This window comes from Phascolarctos cinereus, unplaced genomic scaffold (genome assembly GCF_003287225.1).
Source record: "Phascolarctos cinereus isolate Bilbo 61053 unplaced genomic scaffold, phaCin_HiC Scaffold_1;HRSCAF=81, whole genome shotgun sequence".
Taxonomy (NCBI): Eukaryota; Metazoa; Chordata; class Mammalia; order Diprotodontia; family Phascolarctidae; genus Phascolarctos; species Phascolarctos cinereus.
Genome location: NW_027555514.1, coordinates 108,327,892 through 108,342,417, shown reverse-complemented (window position 1 = coordinate 108,342,417; position 14,526 = coordinate 108,327,892). Strand labels below are relative to the sequence as shown.

The 14,526-nt window shown below is 36.6% G+C and overlaps 1 protein-coding gene across 2 annotated transcripts in view; it reads left to right on the top strand.

Moving 5' to 3' along the window:
• The window catches only part of NUP205 (nucleoporin 205), a 92,436-nt gene extending 84,432 nt beyond the window's left edge, over positions 1-8,004 (top strand). For both annotated transcript variants that reach the window (XM_021002355.2, XM_021002356.2), the window contains exons 40-43: positions 500-623; positions 3,813-3,941; positions 5,876-5,949; positions 7,660-8,004. In XM_021002355.2, coding sequence (XP_020858014.1) covers positions 500-623; positions 3,813-3,941; positions 5,876-5,949; positions 7,660-7,812 — 480 coding nt within the window. In that variant the 3' untranslated portion in view covers positions 7,813-8,004. The remainder of the gene's footprint in view (positions 1-499; positions 624-3,812; positions 3,942-5,875; positions 5,950-7,659) is intronic.
• The last annotated feature ends 6,522 nt before the right edge of the window (positions 8,005-14,526 follow it).

The following is a 14,526-nucleotide window of genomic DNA, read 5'->3' as shown; positions in this document are numbered from 1 at the left end:
CAAAGTACTAATTTGTTCATTGTTATTGGAAATGAGATGGTTTCCAGACATAGTTCCTGATCCAGTAGACATTGAAGCCAGCCCCTTTTGGTAACTAAGGCTTGGATATTTCCGTCCTTAGTTTTATGTGCTGTCTGTTTATAGGTAAAGAGACAGGTGACACAGGTTACACATTAATTACCAGCAAATATCGGGGAAGAAATCAGTAAAATTAGGTGGTGGAAAAAGTTAAAACAAACAAACAAATCCAGTTAGAATTACTTTAGATATAAAGTTAAAGAAAGTGTCAGAATAGTTTGAAGTTGGTGAAAAGCAGAAATAAATTGTCAGCACTGAAGGGCTGTTGTCCCCACAGCTGGTGATAACTAGTGACCATATTGCTTAAGTTTATGGTGCCCTCTTTTGCTTGTAGCCTTTAATGCCTTGCCCATACTGGACATGCTATGAACATTTGCTGGATTTGTATTATCTACTTCATGATGTATCCCTTTCTTTGCAGTTGTGCCAGTCAGTGATGCCAGCTGGAGTCGATAAAATCTCCACTTCCCAGAAGTACATCTTGGCAAGACGTCGTTTGGTGAAGTTGATCAACAACCGAGCCAAATTGCTTTCCCTTTGTTCTTGTATCCTTAATCAAATAATAGCAAGACCTGGAAAAGTGTAGACCTGTTAAGATCTACTGAAAACAATAGCATGTTTATTTACTCTCTTACTGGACACAAAAATTTATTGAGTTGAAGGTGATTAGCGTTTTTTTTTCCCTGACCCGTTCTCTATGTGAAGGACATAATGGTGTAGTGGATAGTCTGCTGGACTTGCAGACGGAAATATCAGCATTCACATCTTGCCTCTGACCTTTAGTAGCTAAGTGACCTTTGACATATCACTTAACTACCTTGGGCCTCAGACTTTTAACACTGTAAGTTATAAATCGGTTGTAGCATGCCCTGGTGGAGGAAGTCTACCAACTACAGGTCCTTGAAGTATGATGTTTTTGCAGATTTCATTTCCAAACCAAAGTATTTCTTAAAACCTTCCAACTCAAAGTACTGTGAGTTTCCCACTGAATTGTGTTCAGTAATTCCACGGTGAGTGCCGAGAAGGCCTCTAGACCCTTTCTATCTCAGAATAAAGTTTTGAGTATTGGGGAGGATGGTGAGGGGAAGCTAGAAAGACTCATCTTCCACTGCCATGTTTTGTCAGCTGAGCCCTGCTTGGCTGTGAGGTCAGGGCCAGCCCAACTGGGATGTTTACTGTCCTTGCCTGTCAGCCTGGGGCTCTCATCACTGTAACTCGGAGTTATTTGTTGAGAGGGCTGCCAGTAAGCCTGCCCTTTCCTTTTCTCTCCTGGATTCCTAAGAGTTTTATATTTTGATCTTTCTTTTGGCAGCCAGAATCATTCTTTTTTCTTTCACTTGAAAAATCAGTCATTCCTCTGTCAGGATAAAAGTGGAATGTAGATCCCTTCCATACCTCTTTCTAACAACTTTTGCCTTGATCTGGGCTAGTTTTTCTTTCTGGAAGGATGTGCCACTCAAAAAGGAAACTTATTCAGGGGGAGTTAAGTGTGGTGGCTCTACATATTCAATATGTTTCTCCCCCAGATATGAGGAGAATTAAAAATTGGTGAAGAGTTTTCACTGGAAAGGTTATTTTTTTTTTCTGCGAAGAAAGTTATAAGGAGTCTTCCTTTGGTCTGTTTTATTTTTAAACCTATTGAGATAAAAGTGACTTGCTTAAAATTACCAGGTCAAGGTGATACTCTTTATGTGATCTTAACCTTTGCCTTTTTAGGGACTATTTTTTTAATGGTGGGTACAGTTAAGAAGATTAACAACTTCCTCTTAATCTATCTTCTATTTCCCTCTTTTTCACAAAACAGCACTAAAAGCCTGAAAAGGTGGCAGTGACAGTAAGGCCAGTTGGTCGTGTATAATTAGAACTGTATCACATATAATTGGAACTGTAACAGGTTCCTTCAGAGGTACTTGAAGAAGTAGCTGCACTGCTTCTTCACCATTCAGTCAGTCTTATCAACAGGTTGCTGAACTTTTGTCTTTCGGGAACAGCTATTAGGGAATGCAGCAGTTGACTATTTGTTAAGACTGTGTAATCTGAATAATAATGGTCTGTGTAATTGTACAGTTAGGTTTTTCTAGCTGGCTTAAATAGCTGAATCTAATGAATGTTGACTTGTATCCTTGGCCTTACCTTGTTCAGCAACTTTTTTCAGTAATTTGGATGAAGCCATAGAAAAGATGGCTATCATGATTTGTATCAGACTTGGAGAAAGACCTAGAACATATGGTTATCAGGTCTTCAGATGATGCAGAAGTGGAAGGGCTTAGATAACGTGTTGAGTGACTGAATTAAAAAATATATTGTTATAGATTAGAACAGTGTGTTAAAAGAAGAGGCTTGAGCAATTTGCTGAAAATAAGATGGAATCTAATAGAGATAACTAAAATTCTACATTTAGGTTAAAGCCAAATCATTCCTTTTCATTGAACTTTCATTAAACGTTTCTCTTTAAGAAAAACTCTGGGAATGGGGGGAGAGTATAGAAGCTTTTTGGAGAAATGAATGAAGCAAATCCTCTTCCTTGACTTGCCCCTTTGGAGGAGGGGGATGGAATTTTGTAAGCCCCTGTTATGTGTCAGGTGCTGAGCTAAGCACTTTACAAATCTATTATTTGATCCTCACAACAGCCCTATGAGGTAAGTGTTGTTATTATCCCCATTTTAGAGTTGAGGGAACTGAGACAAACAGAAATTAAGTGACTTGCCTAGGATCACAGCTAGTAAGTGTCTGAACCCGGATTGGAACTCAGGTCTTCCCGACTCTAGGCCCAGTGCTCTATCTGCTACACCACCTAACTGCCTTTTACGTATTGAAGTTTTAGAAATGTCACCTTCACTTCAAGTTCACTCATCATTCATCTCAGTAACTGACCTCTGGACAGACTGTAGCTTGCTAATATCCTTCCTAAGAGGTGGTACCCAGGACTGAACATACGTATGCCAGATGTGGCTTAAACAGGGTTGAGAATAATGGGTCTTCCTTGTTCTGAATGGGCTTAGTGAGTGATTGGAATTTATGTAAGTAAAGCCTTAAAACTTCCATTGTTTCTTTCTCCAAGCTACTCAACACAAGAAAGGTTTTCTTTTCACTGCCTCTTAAACATAGTATATTGAAACTAACAATGTTGATTAATTGCTTAAAGATTATTTGGGCTCATGGCACAGCAGCAGGAGGTTATGAACATCTGAGGGACCTTGCTTGTGATTCCCCTGAGACTGCTTTGCACCCATGTCTAACTCCTGGGTTCTAATTCTGTGATACTACTTCTTGTCTGTCCTTGGGAAAGCCTGCAGTAATGCTATGTCCTCTCAATCCCCAGATCTCCAAGCAAGATACCTCTTTCAGTGATAATCCTGCAGCTCTACAAAGTACTGATCAGTAACAAAAATAGCTAAATGAGTCATTTTCACGTTTTCAGCATATGTATCATTATCTTAAAACTATTATAACTCTTAAATCTTTTCTACTCTTTGAATAAAAAAACTCTGCTAATAGCTACTTCATGTATGTATGTGTGTATGTGTTTATATGCATTTAATATTTAAGTATTGTGTACAATTATTTTCTCCCCCAAAACCATGGTGAGAATAGTGCTACTGCATCATATCTACAGTGACAGTACTATTTAAAAAAGCTTGTGTGTACTCTAGCATATACTAGACTCAGAAGATCCCTTTTAAGAAAAATTACCTAATAAAACTGTTTTCCTTGACCTGAGGTCACACTTGTAGATATCATAGAGACCTGCTTATTTATTTTTTGGCGCCACTTAGAATACTATCTGTTACGATGCACTCCCACTGATTCCCAGGATTCTCTACTGGCTTCCAGGGCTGCATTTAAAAGTAGGAGGTTACAAGGTAAGACTTATTCTGCATGCACATCATTGCATTATGATATAGTAAAACTTAAATGCCTGCAGAGAATGAGATTTATGCTTTGACAAGGCAATTTTCTTTTGACTTTGTGGAATTACCACATTATCATAGGCTAATTGTGGCTATTAAGAACTAGTTATTACTACCTAGTTATCTGGAGGCCTCAGTTTAATAAAAAAAAATTGTCCTTTTATATGACTATTCATAGCTTTGATTTCTTTTTCTGGAAACTGCCTGTTCATATCCTTTGACCATTTATCAGTTGAGGAATGGTTCTTTTATAAATTTGGCTCGGTTTCATATATATTTTAGAAATGAGGCCTTTATAAGAGAAACTTAGTGGAAAAGTTTTTCCCCCAGTTTCTTGTGTTCCATGTGATTTTGGATGCATTGATTTTGTTTGTGCAAAAATATTTTTAATTTCATATAATCAAAATTATCCATTGTAATCTTGTGATCTTCTCTCTCTTGTTTGTTCATAAACTCTTCCCTTATCCATAGATCTGAGAGATAAAATTTTTCCATGCTCCCCTAATTTGCTTATGATATCACACTTTATATTTGAACCACATCTCCATTTTGATCTTATCTGGGTATACAATATGAGATCTTGGTCAGTGCCTAGTTTCTGCCAAACTAGTTCCTTTTTTCACAGCAATTTTTATTAAATAGTTCTTGCCCCAAAATCTTGGATCTTGGGGATTTATCAAAGTCCAGAGTATTATAGTCATTTACAGCTATGTATTCTGTATCTAATGTGTTCCACTGATTCACTTATTTATTTATTAACCAGTCCAGATTGTTTTGATGATTACAGTTTTGTAATGTACTTTGAAATCTGGTACTGCTAGGCTACCTTCCTTCACGTTTTTTTCATTGATTTATTTTGATATTCTTGACCTTTTGTTCTTCGAAATGAATTTTGTTATTCTTTTTTCTAGCTTTATAAAATAATTCTTTGGTAGTTTGATTAGTAAGGCACTGGATAAATAAATTAATTTACACAAGTTTGTCATTTTTATTATATTAGCTCGGCCTACCTGCAAGCAATTAATATTTCTCCAGTTGTTTAGATCTATCTGTATTTTTTCTGAAAAGTGCTTTGTAATTGTGTTCATATAGTTCCTGGGTTTGTCTTGGCAGGTAGACTCCCAAATATTTTGTATCACCTGATTTTTTTTTGACCTTTTAAAGAATTTTTTTCCTTTTTGTTTAAAAGGAAATTGATTTTTGCCTTGGGCAGTTGAGTCAAGCTTTAGGCAAATAACAGTTTTAACTTTACTTTGGAATACTTTAGTCTAGAATCATAGGGAAGCCAGAAATAAGGGACAAGATTTTGCCTCTGTTTTAGGCAGGCAGGTAGAGAGCACAGATTGCCTGAGTTAAAAAGTTATGTGGCCCATAGGCATATAAGTAGCCGAAGTCTAGTCATATGCCCACATGCTTCACTTGGCTTGGAGGTGGCCAGCTTGTGGATAAGGTGTATGTCCCACTTTTTTGCTAGGTCTGCAACATTCCATCCCCAGATCCTTAGGCTAACATATGCACAGTTTACTTGGTCTCTGACCTTCTTTCTACTCCAGTATTGGGCTCAAAACCATTCATGAATCCTATCTGTTTGTGTCTGACTTAGCTCTGGAGTACCTCTGGGTTTACATTCATACAGGGCTTTGGGATCTGGCTGGCTAACATAATGCTTTATAGATGCTGCTTTCTATAAAAATTGAAAATATAGTCAACACTTTATTGTGTGCATTTTGGCTTTCACAGAGGTAGGTATGGAATTGGAAAGCAGGTTTTATCTCTTGGACAGCAAATCATAGTATCTAAAATCTTTATTCAGGTATATGTGGATGAATTGATATCTAGATACATTCTAATCATAATAAAAGTAAAAACCTTTATTTTATTTCTAGATGCTTTTACTTCAGATGCAAACTTGGATTTAAGAAGTGGGCTGACTCGAGTGAGCCAGCATGATATAGAGCAGGTAAGGTGGATCCTGTAAGTTTTTTTTTTAAATAAAAAATGTTAAAATAACCTTAGAATATAATTTAAATCAGATACTCAAATTTGAAAGATACTAAATCAGTCATTTTAAATGGGCTGATAGTTTTGCTTCTTCTGATACTGTAGCATACTTAGACCCTAAGTAGTTATTAGTTTTTAATGACCTTCTTGGAAACTGGTCCTTGATGATAAAATAGTAGTAAAACACCTTGCTAGGGTTGTTTTGTAAGAGCAGCATGTGTTCAGTTTGACATAGTGAATTAGAAGGCTAACAGTGGAATATGGAAAAGTGGGTTTAAAGTCTCACCTTAGACCAGGGGTGGGGAGCCTGTGGCCTGCTAGGTCCTCAAGTGTAGCTCTTTGACTGAATCCTAACTTCACAGAATAAATCCACTTAATAAAAGGATTTGTTCTGTAAAACTTGAACTCAGGCAAAAGGCCTCACCCAAGGACCCGGAAGGCTACATATGCCCTTGAGACCACTGGTTCCCCACCCCTGCCTTAGACACATATTGGTGGTTTCCTAGGGCAAGTCACACAGTTCTAGACACACCAGGGATACCACACTCATCATATACACACACACACATGACACACTCACTCTCAGATATTTGTTGAATGAGATAGTATTGTTGAAATTTGGGTCCAATTCAGGATCAAGAGGAGGTAGCCTAGCTTTGCACTCGTGCCTCAGTTGCCATGATGTCAGCCTAGATCTGACTACGGTTATGTAACAGTTATTTTGTTGAGATAATTTATTTGCATGTTGTTGGCCAGACTAGATTTGTAGTGTCACATCAGTTTTAAGTTTGGTTATATGTAGGATTATAGATTTATGTTACTATCTGAGAATAAGAGTTCATTGTCTGCTATGTGTTAGGCACATAGCCAGGCATTGTGCTGAGTGCTTTTAAAAATATTATTTCATTTGATCTTCAGAACAACCCTGTGAGGTAGAGAAAAACTGAGGCAGACAGATTAAGTGACTTGCCCAGGGTCACACAGCTAGTAAGTGTCCAAAGATGAATTTGAATTCAGTTCTCTCCCTTTCTAGACCCATCTTTCCATCCTCTGTGCCACTTACTCTGCTGCCTAAATAAGGCATAAATAAGCATTGAATTTGTAATCAGTACTTAAAGCAGATTTATAGTTCTAAGACACACTCATACATATCTTCCATTTGCTATGCCTTAAGTGTGTGCATACACAGATACAGGGAATTAGTCTTTTGTGCATATATAATGTTTGGGCCATAGTATCCCCAAACAATTAAAATGCAAAGATTAGATAAAATTGATAACAATGACATTGTTGGAGGTACATAGCATTGTAGTTAGTGGGCTAGGCTGGCTTGGGAGTTGGGAAGATGTGGCAACTTTCTGAGAATGTAAGTGACAGATGAGTAAACTGATCTGCATCAGTCAGGGGAATGATTCTCCATACCAGGAATTTCCAGAGCTGATAAAGTCACAGATCTGGACAGGAATATACATTATATGTAAGTGATAAATTTGTTAAAAAGAGCTGTCATCCCTTTTCCTATCATATCAATAATTATTGGGGTAGAAAATGTGAGATATGACCAATTGGTCCTAAGGACAAAGTTGGTCTAGAAATTTCTGAGCTGTATTAAATTGTGAAATGACCTTGATATTGCCATTTTGAGAAATGTCCTTTTCATTTCCTTTAGCTTCAGATTGAGGCCATCAATGCCTTTGGTGAATCACTGCAAAAGAAGCTGCTGGACATTGAAGGATTATACTCTAAAGTTCGATCCCGATATTGTTTCATACAAGCACTTGTCAGGCGCATTCGTGGCTTATTAAGGCTGTCAAGGGGCTGAGAGACTCTATACTCCTTTCTTCCTGAACAGATGAAATGGGGGACATTCTTAATTTCCGTTTTATAGACCAGTTTATTTCTAAATTGTGGCCAAAAAATATTTTCGTACTTTTTTTCTTATACAAATAGGTTTTCTGCACAATTCCCATCAGTAAAAATAAAATTAAAAAAATAAAGGTTTTTTTTAAACAAATTGATATTCCATTTTTTGAAAAATGACCTAGTGAATGATCCCCTATTGCAAGGGTGAGGTGGGCAAAAAATAAAAATTCTTAGATCCTATTCCATATGTAAAACAAATGGTGTATTGTTGAAACTTTAGATTTTCCTTCATCACAGTAAAACTATAATGCTGCTGTTTTTCATGGTTTTTTTATGCTTGGGAGTAGGAATATGGATAAGTAGATATAGTCATATTATTTTATAAATTAGGCCTATCTTTGAACAGGATTCTACAGAAATATAAAACCATTCTTTTCCAATAATGTTTTGTGGGCTGAAAGTATATAAATTCTGTTATACATGTAATTGGAAGAATAACTATTTGACATTTGTTTTTCAAAACTTGTCTTGAAATTTCCCAAATTAACTCTATATTTTTATTTCATATATAATTAACTTGATGGAAATGACCAAAATTTCACATGTCACTACTCTAATTACTCCATGTCTGATCACATTTTCTGTCTAGTAAAAGTGTTTCCTTTTTCATTTGAATCTCACCATTCTGGTCTGATATTTCAGAAATACTGTTGAGAAGAAACAACTCTTCTAAATTCAGGTAAACAAAGAAAATGAAAACTTTGCTTCTGATGTTACAGATTTTCATAGTAATTAAGAAGACTTAAAATAACTACAGAAGATATTTATCAAAATGCCTTTGTTTCTCTCAAATAATATTTTGGAATCGGTTTGGATGCCCAGAAATGCTGGTAAGATTTAGATACAAAAGAGGGAGACCTTCCAGGTAACTGCACTAGAAGGGTCAATGTGGCATGTTTAATGACTGAATAGACTAGTTTGGCTAGAGCCAGAGGGTTTTGTGTGGGAGAGCAGTGTAGGATAAAACTGGGCATGTCGTGACTTGGCCCATGGCCCACCCACCACAGGACAAAGCTGTACAAAAAGTACCAGGAGCAGAGAGGCATCCTGGGGCAGGGAGTCAGGATATCTTGGTTTCAAGTACTGCCTGTGACAGATAACTGGTTGTGTAACCATTGGCAAGTTGTCTCACTGTCTCCTCACTGTCACAGCTAACTCTCCAAATTAAATTGCAGAATTGCTGATCTGTGTTAGTAAAGGGTGTGAAATAAAAAGATCTAGAGCAAAAACAACATTAGGATAGATGCAATAATTGAGCTGTGTGGTGACCAAGAATCTCTTACTTAATTCAGAAGAATCCTGCTAACAAATAGAAGTAATTAAAGGCAATCTATTTGAATAAGAAATATGATCAAAAATACCATTTACAGTAGTGTACACTTACCATCAGTCGGTGGGCAAAGTCACAATGCTGAGATAGCCAGAAAAAAGAAAGGGAAAGACAAAGAGCAGGGAAAGCAGTTGTTTGTTAGGGAGCCTGGTCTTATAAGAAAGGTGACCTCCCATGCCTTTTGACTTTGAATTGTGTTTGCATTAAGATTGTGGATTTTAAAGTCACTAGACTGCTTTTCAGTTCAATTCCCTAAGGGCAACAGATTTGAGGCAAGGATCAAGAACATTATTCCAAGCTAAAGGCAGGGAGAAGTTAGTAACAGTTAAAATTGAGAGAAGATGAGTTGCTCGTGGCAGTTTTGACGGCACATCACGCTGTACTACAGCATGCTTCTGTGTGTCCCTCAGACATCAGAAGTGGGTTAAATTCTCTTCTTGTTTCTCATACATTATTTGATAAGGCAAGGAAGAGTGGAACACATTTTGTATATAACATTTCAGAAAAAAAATGGACCAAAAAAGTTTTTTTTAGAAGGAAAATTCAAGTATTTGGCAACTTCATTTATGTGATATCTTACTGATGCTGACTAAATGAAGTGTTTGTTAGTACATTGCCAGCGAATTGTTTATTGTAATTTTTTGTCACTTAAGTTTCATTTTGTCAGGCAAAAACCATACAGGGGTCAATTACCTGGGTTTGTAATTTTGGTCTAAGTACTTGAAGACCACTGGCTTCCCCTCTGTGGAACCTTTAGACCTGACCAGCCTATTTGTCTCTCGGCCAGTGTAATTGGGAGCCCAGCTCCTAATGAGGCAGCCTGGGTCGCTTGACCCACCCAGCACCCTGGAGAAGAGGAAGCTAACTATGTGTAAAGTGAGTCTAGGTTTGGATGAGAAGGGCTTAACTCTTTGTTCTGCATTGAGCTCTTCCATGATTTTATACAGGAGTTCTAAAATTGTTTAAGTTATGGAATCTCAGCAAATAGAATTTCATCTTCTCTAATGTGTCGTGACAGGGTGGATGTGGCCCGGGTTCTTGAAGGGCATGTTAGCCAGCATTAGGTAGATCCTAGTAAACTGCTGGAAAGGTATCACATGGGGAGGGAGCCCCTTTTATGGACTGTATGTCACTGGAAGGCTAAATTTTGGGGAAATTCACCAGGGCAGCTATTAGAGGTTACAGGACTTGGAGTCAAGAAGACCTGAGTTCATGTCCCGCCTTGGACATTGCCTAGCTGTATGACCCTAGGCAAGTCCCTTTAACCTCTCTGTGTCTCAGTTTCCTTTTCTATAAAATGAAGATATTGTGGAGATAAAATGAATTAATACATGTATTTTGAAAACTTAAAGTATCATGTAAATATTAGCTATTATTACCAAAGGGTAGATACCAGATGATGATTTTTTTTTTGTTCATAGCAATTCACTTAAGTATCTATGGTGTGGAAAGCACTGTGCTAGGCTTTAGGGACATAAGGATAATTATTGCAATAACTTCCTGATTAGGCTTGCTTTCAGTTTCTCCATTTCATCCTTAACACAACTCAAATATTCCTAAAGCACAAGTTCTACCTTGTCACACTCCTACTTAGAAAGCTGCAGTAAGAGCTTGGAAAGCTATTTTAGATGTTAACCTTTTTTTGTTTGTCATGGATCCCTTTGGCAATCTGATGACTCTTATGGACCCCTTCTCAGAATGTTTTAAATGCATAAAACAGAATCCATGGGATTACAAAGGAAACCAATTATATGGAAATACAGTTATAAAGTTCATGGACCCCAAATAAAGAACCGCAGCCTAGGATAAGATGGAAACTTCAGAGCAAGAAGGGATTTTAGACGCTAGTCCAGGCCTCTCATTTAGGGGAGACTGACGAGGGGAGATCCAGTGATTTGTCTGACGTACCACAATATTAGGTGGCAGAAGCGGGTTGAATTCTGGTCCTCAGACTCTAAATCCAGTGTTCTTTCTGCCAGCCCAGTCACTTCTATTTGCCTCCCTTCACTATACAGCTCCAGCTGACCTTTCTAGGCTTAGTAGTTCCCATGACTTTGGTTTTATGAATTCTGCCTTTTAGGCAGGCTGGCTGCTTTGCTCTTCCCCGAACATAACATTATCTCTTGCCCCTTTGGCCTTGTGCCAAATTGTACTTCACCAGGCCTGTCTGCCTTCAGTCTTCTTGAACCTGTAACTTCCTTCAAAGCTTAGTTCATGTCCTGCTCCTACAGGAATGCTGTCTAGATCCAGTTGTTAGTGTTAACCCTCCCTCCAAAAGAAATGACTTTGTATCACTCTGTGTGTGTGTGTGTGTGTGTGTGTATGCATACATATGTCTGTATATTTTCATATTTATCATCTGTGCCCATGATTACCCCCATTGGAATGCAGATTATTTTTTGGTGTTTGTATCTCCAGCACCTAGCACAGTGCCTGACAAGTTTAATAACTGCTTATCAACTGAATGAATAAGAAGCAGACTGTGCTCTCAAGAAGCTTAAAGGCAAATGGGGTGAAAGGCTTACACAAATAACTAGCATACCAGGGGAAATGTAATGAATGCAAGAAGAGGCCTCAGGAAAACTGGTCATCTACACCAGTGGGGGTCAAACTCTTGAAAGTGAGGACTATTCCATACAAAAGGATCCCTGGAGGGCCACATATTGGCTTAGTTTTAAAATGTAATATCTATCTTTTATTGCCTTTTTATATTTCATTAAATATTTCCCAATTACATTTTATCTGGTTCTGCTAGGGTCTCTTATGGGTGTGTGTATTTGACATCTCTGCCCTTAAAAGTACAAAGGGTTGGAATTGGCTTTGGGAGCGCTCACCCGAGTGGACAATTCTTGTATTTTGAAGTGCACTGACTTGTTAGAATATTGGATGTGCTTTATCCCAATTTCTGGTTTATTGACAGTTGGCATTGGTTTCTAAAGACTCTAATGAATCAGAATGGCATTTTAGTCCACAAGAAATAGCTCTAGACTGTCATCTTTTTGGATCAATTATCTCATGTGTAAAATGAAAGAGTTAGATTAGATGATCTCCAAAATTCTCTAGGTGTAATTAATAATATCCTCTCAGAATTTCTGAGTGCCAGGAACATGTCGTTTGAGTAGGTTACCACTAGATGGTGCTAATTGTTCATTTGGGTAGCCTTAGGTCAGCAGTTATTTCTTTGGAATCATGACTTGAGAATCTCCAGAAGTTACATCATATACAACCAAGGAGAAAGTCATAGAATTTTAGGCCTGGGTGAAATGTGAGAGATTATCAAATTTGTAATCCTGGTGTTCTGTTTGATTTACAATTCTTTTTGATGACAATTCTCTGCTTGCAGGACCGTATCTGCCTTGAGCATGAAGTGGCTAGTTTCTGTTGTTGACTTATTTTCTCTTCAATGATGATATGTAGCATGTCTAGGATTCACTTATTACTGGTACTTAGCTATAAATGTCTCTGCCACTGATCAGTCAGCACTTCAAAATGAGAGAATGGCCATTGTCTCATCTTGCTCTCATATTTTATTTTCTGTACCAATCAAGATTAGGGCTATAAAGTAAAAGATCAGTTTTGTTTCTTCTGGTGCATGTCTCCCAAATTTTCCTCTCTGATGACCACTTTTATAAAGCCTTTCCTGTCCCTAGCTCCCCTTACTCCCCTAACTCATGCACTCCCTCCTGAACCTACCTTATATTGATTTTTATACACAGGTATAACTCATTTTATTGCAGTATACTCTAATTCTAAGTGTATTGACTTTGCTTGTATAAAGGCTTTTCAATTTTAGGTAATATAAATTGTGTGTTTTTTATGGTTATGTCTGTCACTTGCTTAGTTAAGAATTCTGATCTTGTACGTTATTGTTAAAGATATCCTTTTCCTTCCTCCTTAAATTTGTTTATGATATGACCTTTATATTCATGTACCTATTGCAGATTTGGTGAAATAGGGACTTGTTACCATAGTAGTTGGTATCTTCAGGCTTATCAAAGAACATGTTGCTGCTTCTGGGTCTTATATAACTGATCAGTTCCATTAATCAGCTTTTCTATCTTTTAACCCATACTAAACAGTTCAGATGACTGCAGCTTCATAGTATAGATGTAGTACTGTTAACTCCCTTAATTCCTGCTTCTTTCATTATCTCTTTTCACGTTCTTGATCTTTTGCTCTTTCTAATGAGTTCTATTATTTGTTTTATCTAGTAATTCCTTGGCAATTTATCTTCTCATCTTAAATCTCTAAATTCAGTTTCATAGCATCATTGTTACTAATTTAGCATGGTCCAATGATGAACAGCTAATAAAATCTATAGTTATTTTACTTATTTCTGTAAAGAGTATTTTATAGTTTTATTTATATAATGAATAAGCCTGATAAATGTATTCCCTTATACTTAACACACATTGTTATTTTGAATGGAATTTATTTTTCTAGCTCATCCTTTTAAGGTTTATCAGTAATGAATTGAAAGAAAGATGATATTGTTTATTTTATATCCTTCTACTTTACTAGTTGTTAAAGTTAGAATTATTATTAGGTGAATTTCTAATATTTCCTAATTAACTTCATATCCTTTGCAATGCATGATAATTTACTTTTCCCCTCATATTTATTCCCACAATTTTTGTATTTTTTTGAAAGAATTTATAGTGCTATATGAAGCAATGGTGGTGATAAAAGATATTCCTGCTTCATCCTTGGTCTTATTGGAATGGTTTATAAAATTTCTGCCTTAAATTTAATCCTACCTCTTGGTTTTAGATAGTGACTATTTAGAAATTTAAGTAAAATTACATTTTTCTCCATTTTTTAAAAGTGTTTTTCGACATAAGCAAATGTTAGGTTTAGTCAGAAGCCCTTTCTGCATTTATTGATATGCATTATTAAAATGATCTATTATGTTTATAGTTTTCCTAAAGTTAATTGATCCTATATTCCTGATATGAATCCAACTTCTTCATGTTGTATAATCATTTTAATAATATTTGAAGGTTGTTTCTTTGTTAATATTTTATTCAATTAGTTATCAATTTTCTTTTTCTGCTTTATCTCTGCCTGCCTTAGGTATTGAGACCATATTTGCCTAAATCTTGGCTGAATCTCTTTCTCTTTTTTCAAAAATCAATTTATATAATTTTGGAATTAATTGTCCTTTGGGTAGTTCACAGAATTCACTTATAAATCTCTCTGGGCTTGTGTTTTTATTTAAAATTTTTTGTTACAATAAACTGTTACAATGTTCAAATGGTTTGTTCAATTTCTTTGACATATTAT